Here is a 21493-nt window from a genome sequence, read left to right on the forward strand (position 1 = left end):
TTTACTAAACTTTATATATATTAATTATATTTTTGTATGGATTTATGTAGACTAGGATTGGTAACATATAAGGTCATAAATGAGGGTTGCTTATTGTGGGGAAGCAAGGGCCTAATCTTGTCTCCCTGGGAACAGAAGGTATGTGTCAACTGAAAACGTCTACAAAGCTGGAATGTGACCTTGGAGAAAAGCGACACCGTGGTCTGGGAACTAATTCAAAGACTTTTGAGCGGGAGGGCTAGGCGGGAGAAGTGATGGGCCGTTAACCTGTAACCTATATTTGGGATGTAACTTTTGTGTATTGCCAGCCTGGCAAGACAAGCAGTCTTGCGTTCACATGCTACAAGTGTTTGCTACCTGATTCTTCATTAAAAGCTTCTTTCGCATTTGCTCAAGAAGTCTTGTGATAGATTCTGGGCAAAACCTTGAACATGCCTGAACATAATTATGTGTGTACATGTGCAGGCATAATGCAACAAAGAGAGGTTACTTCTGAAGGTAACTCACTGCCACAGTAAGTGTAAGCGCGGTTTATTTTTAGATTCTATCACATGCATTACAAAATGCGTGAAGTGCCAGATTCCATTTATAGGAACTAATTTAATGGTTAATGAAATGTTCTGCCTCCAAGACCCACAAATGAAGCATCAACCAACTATTTACACAGGCCAATTATATACACAAATGAAGCGCCAGCCAATTACATATGAAATGTGTGCTCGTGATAACTATTATTACACTCGCAAAATAGGAACAAAAATGCAAAGGAGATCCTCTACCTACACAAATGGATAAAAGGACTCCTTTAAAAAAGAAAATAAGCAGGGGAAAACTTTAGGCTGGATACCAAATGCATTCATCCTAGTACACTCCCATTAATGTCAATAAGGCTCCACATATATGATGGATTCAGGATTACGTACATCCTTGCTTTTGAGAACAACATAAAGTCAGCAGGACAACATGGGTTACCATGTGACTTTTTTTTTTTGTACTGCAGGCCAATTTAAAATACAGGCATTTGATGCTTATAGGGAAGCAGATACATTAAGGAAAACACTGTACGCAGCAAGCAATTAATATCTGAAAGCCTTTTACATGGCAGAAAAAAATGTTTTCTGGAAAGCAGCTACTGTAATATTTACAAGAGTAAAGAGAAGTAATCACAGCAGAAATTGCACGTTCATTATTAAAAGCATTTATTTCCACCAATAACCTAAATAATCATGCCACCCTTAAGATAAAATCTGACCGCTTGTATGACTTCAGCATATAGGAACTTCTTTTAAAGTGGAAGTGGTCTGGACTTCACTATTTCAGAAACAAATGCTGTAAACTGAGCACAGACCAAGCGTCTTCCTTCAATACTGCATATGTAATAGGGAATCCCTAGTCAGAAGCGGAAGTGCTTCTCATTTAATGGAAAGCCTGTATATCCACTGGGCTATGGAATAGGGATGGAAATTTCATTTAATAAAGCAACTGCTAAAATTATCAAATGTTTCAACACAAACAAGCTAATAACCTAGCCTACATATCTATCAGCTCCGCTACTGATTATTACTAAAAATGTTAATGTACTCCATATCAGCATTGCCAGTTTTCCAAACCCTGGAAAACATCTAAACTTTTACAACATATAAGCGGTAGACAAATCCTTATAATTTAAAAGTGTACACCCTACTGTGGAGCTTGGCCATTCCAAAAATAAGAATTTCAACTCAGAAACCAGTTTCTTCACACAGACTTGGTCTTGCTTCGGTATCTCACATGCTCTGGCTTTTAAGGGGTGGAGGAAAGGGAAAATATGGGGCTTATTTTATCTTGGTTTAATTGGAAATGGTTTTAAGCAGGCCTCAGATTCAGTAGGAGCTCACAGGAGCACAGCTCCTGAACCTTTCTGAGAGTTCCACCTCCTTGTCCATTGAATAGTATTGCAACTGCATAACAATCCCTGGATGAGCTCCACCACCTATTTTTCTACAAAACGACCCCTGGTTTTAAGTATTTCTGTAAGCTGCCTTGAACCACAAGATGTTTTAATAAATGTATTAAAATATTTTTAAAATTCTCTTAAATTAAAACATGTCCCTTCCTCAGGTCCTCTCCTAGTTTGAGGTGTCTTGTTTCACAGAGTTGGTTTTCTGATGTAAATATTATTATCTGAGGGAGCCAAGTTAGTTTCTCTTGTTTCCATGTGGCCAAGTATGTCTCCCCCCGCCCCCCCCCCCCCCCCCACAAATCTTCCTCAAGGGAATCCATCATTTTGGCTGTTTTGGCTACGTTTTCAGGTTTCTTATCACATATAATCCATTAATACTGAAGTGAACCATCACCTGGGTGAGCAACAGAAGACAGCACCCAGAAGAGGCTAAGCACATATCTAACCCAAATAACTCCATAAGGATCCTCCCAGCTTGCTCATTAAGCAACGATGACCCATTGGTGCAGCAGTGCAAAAAGGAAGGTAAATGCCCTGCCATTCCAAGTTATCTGGATGAAGGCCAAATGGATGGAATGCATGAAGGCTGTGGGGTGGAGTGTGCACCTCCCAACTCCGGCTCATCTCATGCCAAAGAAACATTGAGTCATCTGGTTACTATGATTTGTGCTGCAGTAATCTCCCAGCTTGATTTCTATGAAGCCACTAAGAGTAAAAAGTACTCAGAAACGACCAATACAGAATATAAAGGTCTATAACATGCCTATCCTAAAGTATCTATATACTAGTCAGTTTGTTCTGAGCCAAATTTACAGTGCTTGTTCTGATATTTAAAGCTCTGGACAGAATCAGCCTAGGCTGTCTCCAGCAGTGTGGGGCAGAAAACCTTCCAATGCTATATTCTTCCTGAAGTACATTTTCTCTTTCACAGAAATTATGGATGAAGGTAGCTAGATCTCCAGAGCTAAATTTCCTTGGAACTCTTCTCCTAGGAAAGTGCACCTAAACAATCTCCTTGCAAGTTACAGAAGATTAGTCAAGATTGTCCCTTTTAGAAGGCTTTTTGAGGTTTTTTTAAAGTTTTTGAAAAAGAGATGGGTTAGTTGAACTGATCAAATTTTGTGGGTTGGCTTGCTCTGCTTCTTTATAACTGCTTGATTTCAACTCTTATTATTAGTTCAGTGCAATTTGTAGGCTGCAATAAGAACCCACAAAGAACTGGGGATTGGGATGGAGAGAAGAAAAAGCCCCTTAGCTATAGCGCAACACTGAGTCCCAGTGCTGGCTAAGTAAGCTTCCTGCTCATCTAGCCCTGAAACTTCAAAAACCAGTACTACCAGGACTGTTTTGTTGTTATTGCTTAGGCCAAGTCACAGCTGACTTATTGGTGACCCCATATGGCAGGGGTGGCCAATGGTAGCTCTCCAGATGTTTTTTGCCTACAACTCCCATCAGCCCCAGCCATTGGCCATGCTGGCTGGGGCTGATGGGAGTTGTAGGCAAAAAAAACGTCTGAAGAGCTACCGTTGGCCCCTCCTGCCATATGGTTTTAAAGGCAAGAAATGTTCCAAAGTGGTTTGCCATTGCCTGGCTCTGTGTCATGACCTTGGTATTTCCTGGTGGTCTCCCATCCAAATACTAGCCAGGGCCAACCCTGCTTAGCTTCCAAAATCTGATGAGATTGGGTCAGGTCAGGGCATAACACTTACTGAGCAAGAAATCGATCCAAGTAGGACTACTGAGCAAGAAAATCGATCCAAGCCTGAATGCCATATCACACAGGAAGGAAGGGTTTTAACTCTCCTTCCTCTTTGCTGAATGGAAGAGGTGGAGGGCTCACTGGGTGTATATAACCCCTACTCCTAATAGACTGTTAATGCTGCTCCCCTTTTGCAGTTTAAGGCTGTATTATGATTATGTTTTTATCTCCACTTTTTCCTCAGGACCTAACTCCCCAAGCCCAGCCCCAACATTCTGCTTCACAGAAGCCAGGGCCTTTAAAAGCTTATATAATTCTGCATAGGTGATGGAGAATTAGGATTAGCAGTCTCATCATTCACCTCAACCCTAATCTCCCTCCCATTCCCACTATAAATAGGGATTTGAGCAGGCTAATTTCCCTTCCACCCCCCATGATTCTGTAGCTGCTACTCAGCATGTCATGCATCCTAAAAGGCAGTAAGCAAACTACATCTGCATTAAATGAGTGTGTGTGGGGGAGGGGGGAGAAGGGGGTTGTACTTTGGGAATTAATATTTTTCTGGTGAGCACCCTAAGTTGCAAAAAAGGACACTTGCTATGGTAGTCCTGGTCTGCTGCTCTGCTGAGAGACATTTAAGCATTTATTTTATTTTGTGCAACCGATATCCCATCCATAATTAAGCATTAAGCTTGCCATTCAAAACAGTGATAATGTATTATTGCAAACAGGATCTTTGCTGCAACACAAGACTGTATACAAAATGATTCAGTAAGAAATATAAACATACAAACACCAGAACCAAAGAGGAGGCCAATTCATTTGGCGTACAAGTATTGGGGTATGCCAAATGAAACTGGCGAAGACAACGAGAATAGATTAACAGTGCAATCCTAAGAAGAGTTACTCCAGTCTCATTGAAATGAATGGGCTTACACTGGAGTAACTCTCCTTAGGATTGCAGTGTAAGTCAACCAAATCGCCTTGGGGAGGGAATTCCAGGAGGGGGGGGGAGAGACAGAGAGACCGCTCACCTAAAGTCATGGGTCATGGTGACTTCTGGTGACTGACCTCTACTGTGGTTCTGGATGATATTCAGAGAGGTGGCTGAATAAAGCCTGCCTCTACCTCTCAAATATTAGTATTCCAAAGAGGTCTCCCATCCAAGTACCTGCCAGACTTGACCCTGCTTAGCTTCCAAGACTGAACAAGATCGAGCTTGCCTGGGCTATTCAGGTCGGGCTGAGTGCTGAAAGTTTTGAGAAAGAGTATATTTTATGTTTAAAAAGTAAAACCCCTTAATCCACTCTATACTGTGTCGTTTGCTTTAGTAAGATCTCTCCTGGATGAGCATCTGGTATGGCACACAGCAAACAGCGTTGCCCCTTGGGCTCCCAAGTCTAAAGATAATAAGAATCTATCCTTATATTCCGCTTTGCAGGACTAACAGAAGCAAGGACGGAGGGGAAGGGGAGATAAAGAAGGCATCCATCTCTTCAGTGATTACTCGCAGTTCAACGTCACCCAGGAAAACTACACTGTCATGCCAGGCAGCTGACCCTTCCAGTATATTGCACAGTGACTAAGTTATTTGTTTTCCAAAAATATATCTATGAATCCCTGCCCACGAACATAAAGAGCAGAGTCCTTTATAAGATCCCATCTGTGAGCCAACACTTGCAGCTAGAGTAATTATTAGCCCTTATCTAGGCAACCACATTTGTTCATTGATTTGCATCCAGCGTGGATTACAGTAGCCAAGCAGTAAATCTGCTAGCACAAAAGGCAGCAACTTCCTCTATGCGGGCGCCTGTTAATTTTTTAAACTGCACTTGGTCCTTATTCTTTTGCTGCATTTAGCGGACAGATTGGCATTCTCAGTCAAAATCACTTTCTGTGCAAAAGTCATTCCTAACCTAACAGACCTACTTTATTCAATAGTGTGCTGTCAGAAGAAAATGAAAGGCCTAAGGGGCCAAAGATCTGAAAAAAGAAGCAAGACAACAGGCAAAACAAAAATACCAGAAATTCCAGTGAAATCCTAACCATAAATACAGGCCTGCAGTACACATCCCTTGGGATTCAAAGACTACTTTAGGCGTGCCCAAGGGCTTGCACATACCTAGTGGGATTTTTTTAAAAAACCGTTTTCCTCTTTGAACATCGCAGCTCCATGACAAATCACAAGCTGCTTTGGGAGGCTGATGTTAAAAAGAAACGCACCCCCTTGGGTGTGTGGAAGTAAAGCGGTTCTTCAGTCCCAGCTGCTGCACAATCAATAAACCACTGGGGAAAATACAACACCACAGTGTTAAAATCTTTTACCTTCAGCATTCAAGCAGGTCAGGCTACAAATGTATTTGCATGTTCTCAAAACACACACACACGCACCAAACCCACCAGATGTTTCCCCCACCTTGAACACAATCACTTGAAACGCAAAATCAATGCTTAATCAGCATGATCCACAAGCCCAGCAGATGCTTCACAAGCAAGCTATAAAAAGCAACGAAGATAGGTTAAACATTACTAAGTATATCAGGATGTCCTTCAGCCAAATTAGAAGACCGATGAGAGCCAAAAGGAAAGAAGAGGTTTAAAAGGTCCTTCCATTGTCTAACCTTTCAGGCAGGATTCTCCTCCCCCGCTCACACATGGTGGTAAACAGGGCTTTCTCTGGCAACTTAACCACACAGCAGAAACTTGCCCAAATGCTTCCTAAACTACATTTGCTCAATGAATGCCAAACAAGATCGGAAAACATGAGATGCATAGCAACCCCTGTGAATTTTTTTAAACTTTTAACTGAAACTGCATGGGGTCCCAATTGAGGCTGGGTGTGGGGAAAAGACAGCACACATCTCCACAACAGTATTCCATCTAAGCTGAATTAGTGTGAGCTAGCTCACAGATTTTTAGCCTCCAGCTCACACATTTTTGTCTTAGCTCAGGAAAAATGGTTCTAGAGCAAACAAATTTATGCAATAGCTCACAACTTTAATGCCAGTAGCTCACAAAGTAGAATTTTTGCTCACAAGACTCCACAGTTTAGAGGGAACATTGCTCCACACCTGCATAATCTGCAATTCTTCCTAGTTTGCTATTTTGCCCCATGGTGTGGTCAGGGGGAGGGGTGTGTAGAATACCACATGGTTTCTATATGTTTACCTTTCTGACCTTTGACTTCTGGACCTTGCCAGACACAATAGTGGCAAAGGAGATGGCCTTCCATTATTTGCTTCTTCTTCCCAGAATGCAAATGTTGTAATCTAACACTTACAGCAATTAAACTAGAGCCTGTTAGACGTTAACAGCTCCAAAGGTCACCAAGACAGGGTCTTAAGATCTTAACCTGGAAACTCTGCTCTTTCATTCTTTCATTTTTATTTGTAACATATGGTCTGATGTTCTGCTGAGCTCAAAACGGGTACAATGTTTTGTGCTATTTTTGTCGGACCTAATAAAAAAAGTATTACACAGGGTTTTTCCGCTCCTTGTTCTGGAATGGAGTGGGCCAATAAAAGACTGCAGATTTATACCCCACCCTTCTCTCTGAATCAGAGACTCAGTGCCTTACAATCTACTATATCTTCTCCCCCCACAACAGACACCCTGTGGGGTGGGTGGGGCTGAGAGGACTCTCACAGCAGCTGCCCTTTGAAAGACAACTTCTGCGATAGCTATAGCTAACCCAAAGCCATTCCAGCAGCTGTAAGTGGAGGAGTGGAGAATCAAACCCGGTTCTCCCAGTTAAGAATCCGCAAACTTAACCACTACACCAAACTGGCTCTATAATATAGTGCTACACAATTTTCTTTCTGTCTGTACCAGTACCTGAGCTAGGAAGAGCAATTCAGATCATTAAACGGACACAGAAGTTTTAAAAAATTCAAAAGCTTCTCAATTCAAATTAAACCTGCAATGTGTTAATATAAGAGAGGTCGTTTACAAATTTCCCATGGTCATTCGTGTCTAGTTTGACCTTACATTTCATATTTCTGCAGGACTGAGACAACATCACAATAACAAGTGCCTCAAGTACCTGAAACTATAACACAAGCATTCCACACCTTAAAGCAAGGGTGTCAAACATAAGGACCAGGGAACAGAACTGGCCCTTCCAGGGCTCTTAGCCAACCCACAAGCAACTGGTATGTATGGGAAAGTAAGGGATTCTCATTTTTACAGTATCCCTTGGAATAAACCTAATCTTGTATATGATTAAATACATTTATTGAAGCTTTTGGGGGTTCCCCAGTAAATCAACTGCTTTTGCTCCTAGGAATCAATTGCTTCTGTTTGTATTTTGACTGAAAAAGAAAGTAAAAAAGAGTAAAAAAAAAAAGAACATTGTTAATTGAGTTTGTCTGTGACCTTTATAAAGTTCATATCTCTGGAATTTGGTGTTAACATTTTATGGCACACATAAAAGCGACTTTTAAGTCAGATCCAGCCCTCACACAGCAAATGAGTTTGACACCTCTGCTTAATGCATTGTGTTCTATGAGGTTTTTTTCACATGCTTACAATTCACTTCCTGGGTTAGAGATCAGATGACTTGATGTAGCTTGATGCTATTGGACTTGAAAGCCAGAAGTCATTACAACCAATATAAACAAATTACTAATAAATCATTATTACAATTACTAAAATTGTCCATGTGTATTATTACTTTATGAATGCTTTACATATAATAGTAAACGTAAAGGTAGTTCCCTGTGCAAGCACCAGTCATTTCCGACTCTGGGGTGACATTGCTTTCACAACGTTTTCATGGCAGACTTTTTACAGGGTTTGCCATTGCTTCCCCAGTCATCTACACTTTCCCCCCAGCAAGTTGGGTCCTCATTTTACCGACCTCAGAAGGATGGAACGCTGAGTCAACCTGAACCAGCTACCTGAACCAGCTTCCGCTGGGATCGAACTCAGGTCATAAGCAGAGAGTTAAGACTGCAGTACTGCAGCTTTACCACTCTGTGCCACATAGCTCTTTTATTATTACATATATTATATATATTATTACATATAATAGATAAATGCAAATCCACAATTTAGTATATGATGTATAATAACATTCCAGGAGAGAATTTTAAACATGCTTCAGTAGAAGTCCATGCAGTTCCAAAATTCATGTAGAATTTAATAATTCAGTGAATGTACGTCATTAGAACCACTAATGAGAAGCTTAGATCTATTTCTCGTTGCAGAAATTCTTCATCAGAGTGTAAATTCTTCATCAGAGCATGTCTTCTTCAAAAGCACAACAATCAAACTGGAACTGATATTAAAACACAAGCTAAATATAAAATCTTTCAGAAAATGATAACATTAATTCCATGGATTGATGAACTTCCAACAGTTTGATTGTTGCCGTCCTACTGAAGAAGATACATTCTGATGAAGAACCTCGACAACAAGAAATAGACCAAGGCTTCTCATCAGTGGTTCTAATGGCACGCATTAGATTGAATAGTGGAATTCTACATTAATTTTGGAACTGCATGGACTTTTATTGATGCATGTTTAAAACTGTCTCCTGCCGGCTGCACATTTGGAATGTTACTGTGCATCATATACAAAACTGTGGATTTGCATTGATCTGTTATATATTAATCATTGACAAAGTAATGAGAATATACATGGACAATTTAAATAATAATAATAATGATTTATTAGTAATGCATTTACACCAGTTGTAACAATGAAACACGCAGCATACGTCTTTTTGCTAGTATTCTGCCCTGTACTGGACTTCAAGCCCTCTGTAATACTTTAGGTAAGGGTCTTTTCCAGTGTTGCTACTCAAGATCCTTCCTAAGGAGAGTGCAGCAACTGAACTGAGGACCTTACATATGACCAACATATGTTACAGCTGATCTACAACACTTCAATAACAGCATGCTCTACCTTCAAAGAGCCAGGTCAGGGCTGTAGCTAATAAAAAGCACAAATAAAATAAAACTCTGTGAAATTAAATACCTCTCTCTCCCAGCTCACCCCCACACATACTGCATCACAGCAACCAAATGCCTGCCTAGATAGAAAGGTCTTACGTATAAAAATATGTTCAGAGCAAGGGGTCCACAAAGGTCCCAGGGGATGGAAATGCCACAAATGCAGAACAGCCCACTGTACCTGATCCCCTTGTCTGAAGAAGTATGCTTTTGGCACACGAAAGCTTATGTTCTGAATAAATCTTTGTTGGTCTTAAAGGTGCCACTTGACTCCTGCTTTGTTCAACTGCTTCAGACCAACACAGCTCCCCACTTGGATCTAGCTACCAGACTATCTAAGTGCCGTTGATCTTCCAACCAGAACACACAGAAGGGAGATATCAGCCAATTCTTAGAGTTCTGGGAAGAAGAGTGTGTTGGGCTCTCTAGCTCAAGAATAATACTCTAAACAGAGGTCTGCAAATTATTAGTGGTCACAATCAATCTCCCTTTACCTATGAGCTAGGGCATGTGCAGAAGATTTAGGGAAGGGTGTTTCCCCTTCAAGGCTTTTGCTGGGAGTACCACCTCAGTGCCATTGCGATCTCCTTTTAAAGTACAATCTGAAGGCAGAGAATCCTTCCATCCTTTCTCTTCTAAAACTACTCCTTTCTCCTTCCCCCAAGTTCTTCACAGACAAATGGTTCCCCTCCCTCAGCAGGGCTCTTACAAAAAGCAAAGGGGTGCTAAGACAAGAGATGCATGCTCAACCATTGTGAGGTAATTTATGGAATCCTGACTGTGAACCGTTCCACAAAACAAATCCAGAACAGCCTCTGGAATGGTAGCAAATGCAAGATAGCTATTATACACCTTCTTTAAAATCTGGTGAACAATTAATCTTCAGATTTTTTTCCCCTTAAGAAAATCCATGCCTAGCATATCTGTCTTCTGTAGTGTTGCCAACTACAGACTGGGAAATTCTTGGAGATTGGAGGGTGGAGCCTGGAGAGGGTGGGATCTCAGCAGGGGACATGATGTCACAGATTCCATCCTCCAATACAGTCATTTTCTCTGGAGGAACTGATCACCATGGGCTGGAGATCAGTTGTAATTCTGGGAGATCTCCGGTCCCTACCTGGAGATTGGTGACCAAATTCTTCTGACGAGGTGGGGAATAAAAGGACAGAATATGTTGGATGAGATCCAGCCAGTGTTTCCTCTGATGGAGAAGTAAGGAGGAGCCCTCTTTGACCAGTCAAAAGGACTATGCTGGAGATCATGGGACCTGCATGGGCAAAAGCCATGTGGGATGGGCCCTATTGAAGCACTGGGTAAGACTGAGTGACCAAGCTGGTTGCATTCGACTATGTATATGGCTGTGTGTGTGAATCCTTTCCTGCAACAGAGTGAACACTTGCAAAGTGAAGAGATCCAGTTACCTTCTGCTCAACCTTGCCTGCTTGCTATAAAGTACCAAAAGATAAGGTGGACAAGTGACTGTGTTTCACTGAATCTTTCACAAGTTGCCCAAATAGTTTAAATCTCTTGAAAACAAACAGTTTAGTATTTGATTTAGTCCCAAGCCAACAAAAACACAGATACACACATATATAAAAACATACCCTATTTTCCTGTCTGCAGAACGATTGCCAAGTATTTATAAATTCTTTATGCCATTTCCACAAGAGGCATTCAAAAACTGGGTCCCATCGTTTTTGAGCTACCTAGTAAAAACGCCACGGCCTGGCTGGCAATTATACAGTTATCTGAATAAAGCATTTTACTTTCCCAGAAGTGGAAGCAGCTTGCCAGCAGGGTCCTACTACATTCTGATGTGAAGTTCAAGGGGGGGGGGGGGGGGGAATTCACAACTTATAACCGAGCAAATCCACAGTAAATCTTTTTACTTCCAGCATTCTCCTACAAAGATGCTAACATACCAAGCATCCATGGCCAACATGCCATCTTGCCAAGACAACTGCTTTTCTACAGTCTCTTCACAAAAAGCAACTGAAGTAGACGGTTACTTCCGAGAAGCTGCCTGGCACACTACCACTGCCAGTGTGCCAACAGTTTGGATTTGCCACAGGAGAAAAGTCACAAAAGTAGAATGCTCTCTAAATTGCTCCTTAAATTACATGTCACCTAGGCAGGAAATTATTTTAATCTGCTAACCTGCAAGCATGGTCACTGTTTTAAGATACGGCAATTGTTATGTGCTAATTTACTATTAAGCAGGAGACCTAACAGTGGGATGTTCTTCCTTGGGAGAACAAAACAGATTCCAAAGAGGCCAAGCTTCCTTATGAAACAAAAGGTAAGCCAATGCCAAAATAAAAGGCTGCAAAAAAAGCATAATTTGTTTCTTGCATTTCAAAGACAGCTTAACTGGCTACAGTACTGGTATGAATCAAACATCTCCTGATAAAAAAAGAAGGCTCTTACTCTCTGGAACTGGCATGCAACGAAGGAGTGGCACCACAGAAGAACAGATGCAAAAGGGTCAGTTAAAAAGCTCAACTGTTCATTGTCCCAATATCACAAGGACCGTTTAACATCTCTTGTCTAAGTACAGAAGTCAGATGTTACCGGCGGAAATTCTGTGCCAATGGATGACTGCTATTAGAAGTCCTGCTTGCTGACAGATTGTTGACCTTTTGGCTAAATGCAGTGCTTAAATGGTTGGTTAACAACATTACGGTTTTAGTCGTTCAATGGTGCTTCCGCTGAGCAAGTGAAGTTACAGCAGAGGAAACAGGATACTTTGAAAGAGCAGCAAACAATTCTTACAACATCATTACTATCAACCTTTGTGTCCCACACTTCCTGCAAAGAGCTCAGGGATGACATACATGTGGTTATCCCATTTTTACCCTAATAACCCTGGGAGATAGTGACTGGCCCAAGGTCACAAAGCGAGTTCTCTGGCTCAGCGGTGATTTCAAGCCGGGCCTCCCTGGGCAAATTCCACTGTTTGCTATACCACATCTCTTTAACCACAGGTGAGAATGTATTTTGTTCTATACTAGGGTTGGCCAAATTGTGGCTCGGGAGCCACATGTGGCTCTTTCACACATACTGTGTGGCTCTTGAAGCTCCCATTGCCCTGTCAGTCATCTTGGAGAAGGCATTTCTCTTTTTAAATCACTTCTTCAAGCCAAACCAGCCAGTAGCTTAGGGAATGCAATTAAAGTTGCTTTCTTTCCACCTCTCTCTCCCCCATCTATTTTCCTTTATTCCTTCTTCTTGCAGCTCTCAAACATCTAATATTCACGTCTTGTGGCTCTCGGACATCTGATGCTTATTCTATGTGGCACTTATGTTAAGCAAGTTTGGCCATCCCTGTTCTATGCCTATAGTATGATACCACTAGTGCAACAAAGATGCAGGCCTTCTTCCTTATCAGTGATAACTTCAGGCCTTTTAAGTTAAGAAGCACCTCTCAAGTATCAGTCTAGTTGAAGACTCATGCTTTTTTGTCTTTGGAAATTTAAGACACTGTAAATTATTTGCTGCTTGCTTCAGAGCATGCTTTCTCTCAAAGGTTTTAGGAAAATTAATTACACCAAAACAGGGATCCAACTTGTTAAATACCACCTTTCCTCACTTATCTGCTCTACAAACCTCTGAAATAGGCACACCAGCATTCCTGCTTTGCATCTAAAGAATGGCTTCAGTTTACTCAGGGATACTCCAAGGCCCCATGGTGATTATGGAACATGAACAGAGCCTGATACCATCGTGCTATACACTGGATCTCATTATCCCCAAGCATTTACCTAAACAAATATTTTTACTGGTATATGACTGAAGAAACAATAACATAATAAAAAGCTGCATTTTGTTAAGACAGCACTAAATATAAACTTTAATGAGAGCGCAACATTTAGCGATGGCTCAAGAAGCAGCCCAAATGACTGACGATTCTTTAAAATACGCGAAAAATATTCAGATTTCTGAAGGGCACTCTCCGATTACTTGACTATAGTAACCTCAGAATATGCTCAGCATTTCCACCAGGTAAGGACTGTATGCCTTCCAAACGCATGTTACTAGTATGTCAACTGTGTTACTTCTTAATTAAGTTGCCCAACCACATTTTAGATAAATGCTACTACAGGTACTAGAAACAAGACTATTTCTATGCTAATCTGGTAGATCCAGGTAGGCAGCCGCATTGGTCGGAAGCAGAAGAACAAAGTAGGAGTCAAATATCACCTTTAAGACCAACAGAGTTTTATTCAGAATGTAGGCTTTTGTGTGCATGCACACTTCTTCAAACTTCTTCTGTACCTTTCCTTATCTGAAGAAGTGTGCATGCACACAAAAGCTTACATTCTGAATAAAACTCTGTTGGTCTTAAAGGCGATACTTGACTCCTACTTTGTTCTGATGTTAATCCGGGTTCAAACATGGATAAAACATGGGCTAGTTTTATTATCTTTTCTTTCAAATGCACCACAACCTCTGACGCACTTTGAAACAACTGTTAAAGGTGTTAAAAGCCGATGACAGACTGGCAGAATAATTGGCCAAAAAAACCTTTACAGCAGAGGTGGTTAGGAAATCATTAATAGCGTGTTCAAAGTTGGCTAAGTTCCACTCTAATTTAACACCCACCATTTGCAAGTGTCACCACACTTCTTGGAACACCACACTTGCTTTTAAAAGCTCCTGTTCTCAATTTAATTGCGCTGGTGGCTCCCGTTTATAGCCTCATTCTTTTTCACTCGCCCTCCTCAACTGTCTGACTGTGGGGCCCTCCTCTCTTGGTGCTGTTTTCTAAACCAGAATCGTTTCGGCAACTTCAGCACTCACATTCCTTTTCCACTGTAAGTTGTCGCCATGGTATTTACTGGTCACCTTGCAGTGTTCTCTAATCTCTGCTTGTGTAGTCAAATTCACCCAGAACGCTTCAAAGCAAAACTTACTCCTGCTGAGACTCAAATCCAGTGAGGGGCAAAACAAGGAGGTTTCTTTCTTCACCCCAAATAACCTACGAGAACTGCCTGAGTTTTAAATTCCGCGAGGTCTTGTCCTCTTCTGAACACTTAAGCTTAACCTACAATTAAAGTACAGCATGCCATGCAATCATATCATACCCTCTGAGAAATAAGTGAGTTCATAAGCACCTTTAAGAAAGTAAAATTATTGCAAAATCTAGTTCACGCCAAGTGGTTCACTTTTAGGCTTTTCTTTCAGTAGTGTCTCCCCTCCCCCTGACTTTTCTCCTAACACTGAACACTGCAAAGCTATCACAGTTATTTAGAGAACCAGAGGAGGTAACAAAGGAAACATTCTAGCCACGGTTTTTGGTCTTGCCTGAGCTACTTGATCCCTGCTGACGTTCTAGCATCGAAGCACTCTACTTAAGGAATTACTGAAATTATTTCAGTAGCAGTAACAGTCAGACTTGAAATAATTTCAGGCTCCTGGCTAGCCACATGCCTATGATTAGATGCTGAAACCTAACAAAAATTGCTGAGTCACACAATTAAGGGGAAACTCCCCACCCCCCACCCCAGCACTGTACACTAAAGAATATAGCTGCTCAACTCCTGGTGAGAGCACAAACTTGGAAGGATACCACTCCCACCTTGAAACAGCTCCAGTGGTTTCTAGTCTGTTTCCAAGCCCAGTTCACAATTCTGGTACTGACTTTTAAAGACCTATATGACCCGCCTACTTGAGAGACGGGCTCTCTCAAGATCAACCTAGATGACATCTCAGGTCCTTCCTCCATTACCTGGCCAGTACCCAGGTTCAGTCGTTTTCAATGGCTGCCCTGGTTCTCTGGAACAGCCTGTCAGAGAAGTGGGAAAGGGCTCCCCTCCCCTCCCCCAGCAACCATGGGCCAGTTTTACAGGCAGTGTAAATTGGTCTTAGACCTTTGATAGCTATTAAGCTGGATGTAGTCCTATACCTTTAGAAGGCGCAAGGGCTTATTTGTTGGTAAAAAGGTAACTGTAAAGGTAGTCTTCCTGAGCAAGCACCAGTCGTTTCCGATTCTGAGGTGACGTCACATCACAACATTTTCACAGCAGACTTTTTAACAGGATGGTTTGCCACTGCCTTCCCCAGTCATCTACACTTTCTCCCCACCAAGCTGGGTACTCATTTTACCAACCTCAGAAGGATGGAAGGCTGAGTCAACCTTGATCCGGCTACCTGAACCCAGCTTCCACCAGGATCAAACTCAGGTCGTGAGCAAAGAGCTTAAACTACAATACTGCAGCTTACCACTCTGCACCACGGGGCTCTTTTATTGTTGGTACTATTCTGTATATAAAGTTTTTGTTTTTAAATGATTGTCTGCCAGCTTCAATTGGAGATGTAAGCTGCCTTGAGTTTGGCAAAAAAGTGGGATACAGATGTTGATAAATATAAATGCAATTCTCAGAAAACCAGCCACGGCTAAATGCAGGTCTAAAAACTGGCTAATGTGGGGAGGAAGATATAACTTTTTAGACACAAACCCTGAATAAAACCATTCCACTGAGACTGCAAGGACAAAAGAAAAACAGATGCACAACTCCAATATTTCTACCATATTAAGTCACCAATAGCTACTTGGAAAGTTCAAAGCACACTCTACAATTCATCTCATGCCATCATTTCCAAGATACAACCACACCAGAAACAGAACCACTATGACCCAATCATGCCCTTGAAGACTTAACCAGTCATGCTTCATGACATGTTCATTATTTATGACACAATTTCAGAACTGTTTTTTAAAATGACAAAGAATTTTGTTATGAGAACGAAGCCTCTTCCTGGTATCTTAAAATGTCTCATATCCACTTAAGTAATCTCATATTAAGAAACAGTACTAAGAGGTCTAGAAGACCTGCATTCTTTATGCACCAATTGCACAAGAGAAGTTTCTATCATCCCCAAAAGTCAAGAAGCAAGGATTCTGCGCTGCATAAACCACTGATAAAGTTAATACCTCTAATTTCAGTAGCATGTCCTTATGACAATGCCCCCACCTTAACCCTTCCATGCCCCTCCCTCCAATTCCTGTCTCCCCCACTCCACCCCAAGATAACACTCTGGCTCATCTATGGTTCTGCACAAGGCAAGAACCAAAAATGATGCAAGATGTTATTAAGTTTGTGTAGAAACTTTACCCAAGTATCAGTTCATTGTTCAGCTACTAAAATTAGTAGTCCATCTATAAGGAAGAAGAGCAGAATACACTGCACAATACTTGGTCAATTCAGATTCTCTTTCATTTCCACTGCCTCTCACACAGATCCTCACATTATCAAGGATACTCCTTCAAATCTAGCCCCTTGCAAAATATTATCAAAGAGCACCTTCACAAACACCAATTCTCCTTGTCATGCCCAACACCACGGTAACACCTCACAATCTTGATCTGTTCCGATTCCAAGAGTGATAGCCTCACTCATATATTATCATTCCACCTTTTTTCCAAGGAGCTCAAGGGCAATGTACATGGTCTTATCCTCCTGCCAACACACAAACATATGATGTTTGAACTATCAAATTCGAACTGGAATTCAGAGAAAGGCTCAGTGCACCTGAACATAAGAACAAGATAAGGCATCTCAAGAAGATGGTAACTATGATCCTAACCAGTGTTCCCTCTGAGTTAGCTCAGATTTTTAGCCTCCAGCTCACACATTTTTGTCTTAGCTCAGGAAGGATGGCCTCAGAGCACACTAATTTATGCAGTAGCTCACAACTTTAATGCCAGTAGCTCACAAGGTAGAAATTTTGCTCAAGACTCTGCAGCTTAGAGGGGACATTGATCCTAACCCCCTCCAACACACACAGACTTCTCCATCCTGAGAAATCTTATGATTCTCTCTTCTAACATATTGTAATAAAAAACGGAGGCACAGGGAGTAACTTCCTAAAGGATCATGTACACATACCTTCTTTAAGAGTCTGTTTAATTACTAGAGCCCAAGAACACCCTTATGACAATCTCAGGTCCCAACACCTGAAGATGATGCATGCACCCATCCAAAACCGTAAAAGACTACCAGGAAGAGTTGAGACTTCAGTCCAAATTCTCAGCCCCAAACAAAGAGAGGTTCAGTGAAGATTCTTCTTCTTCCTTCAATCCTATAAGAGCCCTCCTACCTTTAGTGTTTAGGCTTCCTCATCAAAAGAGATCTTTTCCCATTCTCTTTCAAAGCAGAAAGCAGCCTCCCACCTTAGAGAAACTTCTCCCTGTCCATCCCCCCTCCCCAGCACTAGCAATCCCAGCGGTCTTCTTCCCTCTCTGAAAACACATTTCCCCACCACACTAGATTAGCAGCTTTTTTTCTCAGCAGATGTGGAAACACATCAGTGCTTTAAGCACCCCACTTAAGAGAAGTCCACCTCAAATGCACATGCATTATAAAGTCTGCAAGGAACTGGAGCCACCACCCTCAACATTGGCTCAATCCCCCACAAAAAAACCCATTAACCATCCACAGATTCACCCACCACCTGTCAATGACCAGAACTCCCAAATCAGCCCTTTCCTCCCACCACGTGTGTGACTCAACCATGCCAATCCCCTCTCCTCCAAATCTCAAGGCTGTTCCCATTGACCACTTCTCTCCTTGCACTTCAGTCCACTTGGGAGTCGACCTTCCACAAAGGCACACATACAACCCATGGTGCTGAGGTTCAAGCCTGGGGACTAAGCCCTGGGAGACCCGAGTTCACGATCCCCACTTTGGCACGGATGTTTGCTGGATGACTTTGGGCCAGTCACACATTCTCAGCCTAATCTACCATGCACAGTTGTTGCCAGGAATAAAAAAAGCAGTTAGGGAGATTGATACCTGCAAATCGTTTTGGAGAGAAAAGCAAATCATGGACACTTAAATAAAAATGATGTAACGAAATCTCAAGGGGGCTCAAAGCTCCCATTTCATCATAACCTCCAACAACACCCCCTGTCCTTGCATGCCATCCCTCAAACACACACCATACTCAGCACCTTCCCTCCCCCCCTCCGCAACTATACTTGTCTCTACCTCCCCTCTCAAGGTCTTCCAAGCGCAGTCCCCATCACGTGCCCCACCTTAGCCCTTTCATGCCCCTCCCTCCAGTCCCAGTCTCCCCCACCCCTAGATAACACTCTGGCACCCCCATTCCTGCACTTCCCCTCACGCCCTTCCCCATCAGCAGCTTCCCCACCACCACCATCACCACCCTTCCCTAGGGTTGCCAAGTCCAATTCAAGAAATATCTGGGGACTTTGGGGGTGGACCCAGGAGACTCTGGGGGTGGAGCCAGGAGCAAGGTTGTGACAAGCACAATTAAACTCCAAAGGGAGTTCTAGCCATCACATTTAAAGGGACCGCAAACCTTTTATATGCCTTCCCTCCACTGGAAATAATGATGGGGCACCTTCTTTGGGGGCTCATAGAACTGGATCCCCTGGTCCAATCCTTTTGAAACTTGGAGGGTGTTTTGACGAGAGGCAGTGGATGCTATGCTGAAAATTTGGTGCCTCTACCTAAAAAAAAAAAACAGCCCCTTCCAATACCTGCGGATCAATTCTCCATTATTCCCTATGGGAATCAGCCTCCACAGGGAATAATGGAGTGCCCAGCAGACATGGAGTTCACGACCCTGAAGCAGGGGGATGGCGTTCAAACCGCGGGGTCCCCTGCCCCCGCCTGAAGATTGGCAACCCTGCCCTTCCCACACCCAAGCGGCTTTCTCCTCCCCCTCCCCCTCCCAGTATTACCTCCACGGCGGCCTCCAGCTTCCCCTCGAAAGTGAAGTCGATCAAGTCCGGCTTGAGGCAGAGCCCGTAGTTGATGGGGCGCACCTCGGCCGGGAGCCGCTCGAAGGGCCGCTTCTCCGGCATCGCGGCGGAGCAAGAGCGAGAGAGGCGGGCCGAGGGGGAGAAGAAGAAGAAGGTGGCGGCGAAGGAGGTGGAGAAGGACTCGGCGGCGGCGGCTGCTGCTGCTGAGGCGAAGGGGGAGGCCCAGCGCGCACGCGCACTGAAGGGGAGGCGGCGACCCCCCGCTGCCGCTGACAGGAGGAGGCGAGGGGGCGGCGGCCGCACGCGCGCGGCCTGGCCCAACCGAGCGAGAGGGGAAGGGGGGGACGGACTCTCCGGACAGCCGATCGGATGCGGGTCTCTGCGCTGCTCTTGCCGCCACCCTCCTTTTCCTCCTCCTCCCTGCACAGGCGGCCGCTGAAGGGAGAGAGCGTACTGCGCACGCGCCGCGGTAGCGGCCCTCCTCCTCCTCCACCACCACCACTTCCACCCCCTCCTCCCGGTCTTGGGCGCCGCCGCCTCCTCCTCCCTCAGCCGGCTGAGAAAGGAGGCAGCAAAGCGGAGGGCGCTCGCGGGGTGACGCAACCACGTCGGCGCCTGCGCGCTAGGCAGCAGCGACGCAGGAAGGGCCGCCGAAGGCAAGCGGGCGATCAAGCGACCGCAGAACATTGAGAATCCACCGCTGAGCCAACCCTCTCTTGGAAGGAACGGGCGGGGGGGAGGGGGCGAGAGTCGCGCATGCGCTGCCGGAGGAAGCTTGAGAGGGGCGTCGCTGAGGCTTGCGCGTGCGCGCTGGAGGCGGAGAAGAGACGCGCCTTTTCCCAAAGAGGGAAGGGTTTGGGAGGGTTCGTGTTGCCTGGGGAGAGAGGAGGAAATGCGGCAGGCGAGTCAGGTGGTGCGCGCGGTGCGGCTGCCCCTCCCAGGATCTGGAACAGCTTCGGCAAGGAGAGAGAGAAGAGTTTTGTCTTCCTTCCTCCCGCCCCCCCCCCCAAAATGAGTTTCCAAAAAACAAATACAAAATAGTGTGCCCACACATACCTGTGTAATAAGGACATATTAATCAAACGCCTGAGCGCGTTTGCAAATAAACGAAAAATGCAATTTGCTGTAGGAAATCATTCAAGTTATGTTTTTAATTCCCGGTCTCTTTTTGCATATTTTTTTAATTATTTTTAAAATTAAACTTTTTTAAAAAAAACGTTATACAGCAAGCGCGGTCAAATATTCACAAAATATTAACCCTTAAAGTCCCCCTCCCCCAGAAAAAACCTATAATATAACACATCTATACCATTATCCTAGGGTCAGATTCAGACAGGCAGAGTTCAAGAAGTAGATACAATATGACCAACATAAAAAGCTGCAAAATAAACTCCCTGTGTAGAGAATGCAAACTGACACGTTCAAAAAGAGGCTCAGTTTATAGAATGTATGGAATGCACAGGGTGAACTGACTTCCCAGAAAAGGAGGGGAAAGGGCGAAAAACAAACTTTTTGCATATTTTGAGAAAGTTTGAGGAGACCTCTTGCAATTTTATAGGAAATGCAATTGGGAATCGAATGGCAGGCTCGAGACTCCACCAGAAATTTAATCGGTCGGATCTCGCTGCCTCGAGAGCGTACGTGCGTGCATACGTGCTTATTTAAAGCTTCCAAAAACAGAAAAGAGGGAGAGGGGAGCGTTACAAAGAAAAGCCGGGCTGAAATGAGATCTGTTCAAAAGAGCAATAAATCGGAGCGCAAGACCAGAGAAAGCGGGACTGCATTTGACCCGGACGCTCCATTTTAAAAAAGAATTTAGAGGCACGTGTAGGATTCCAGCCCGAAAGGAGCCTGATAGATTTCAGGGAACGTGCAAGCAGAGACCCCCAACCTACACTTCAAAGTACTTGGCACATTTTCGGCTCAGCTGAATACAGCTTCTTGGTGAACTTGCCTAGAGTTGTAGATAAGAGCAAGAGTCCAGTAGCGCCCTAAAGGCTAACAAAAATGGGTGGCGGGGGGGGGGGGGGGGGGTGAGCTTTCCTGAGTCACTGCTCACTTCTTCAAGCACCGCTAGAGTTGTGCTGCGTGAAATCTCACGTCTTCAGTGGCTTCACTTGAAAATCAGCCTACCGAGCTCGAACCTTTGCTGCCCCATTTTACCCAAT

At 43.6% G+C, this 21493-nt stretch overlaps 1 protein-coding gene across 1 annotated transcript in view; it reads right to left on the minus strand.

Annotated features, from left to right (window-relative positions):
• NPEPPS (aminopeptidase puromycin sensitive) overlaps positions 1–19730 on the minus strand; it is a 125780-nt gene extending 106050 nt beyond the window's left edge. Inside the window, exon 1 of the mRNA XM_060256178.1 lies at positions 19305–19730. Coding sequence (XP_060112161.1) covers positions 19305–19427 — 123 coding nt within the window. The 5' untranslated portion in view covers positions 19428–19730. The remainder of the gene's footprint in view (positions 1–19304) is intronic.
• Between the last annotated feature and the right edge of the window lie 1763 nt (positions 19731–21493).

The sequence above is a fragment of the Heteronotia binoei genome, chromosome 15 (assembly GCF_032191835.1).
Source record: "Heteronotia binoei isolate CCM8104 ecotype False Entrance Well chromosome 15, APGP_CSIRO_Hbin_v1, whole genome shotgun sequence".
Taxonomy (NCBI): domain Eukaryota; kingdom Metazoa; phylum Chordata; class Lepidosauria; order Squamata; family Gekkonidae; genus Heteronotia; species Heteronotia binoei.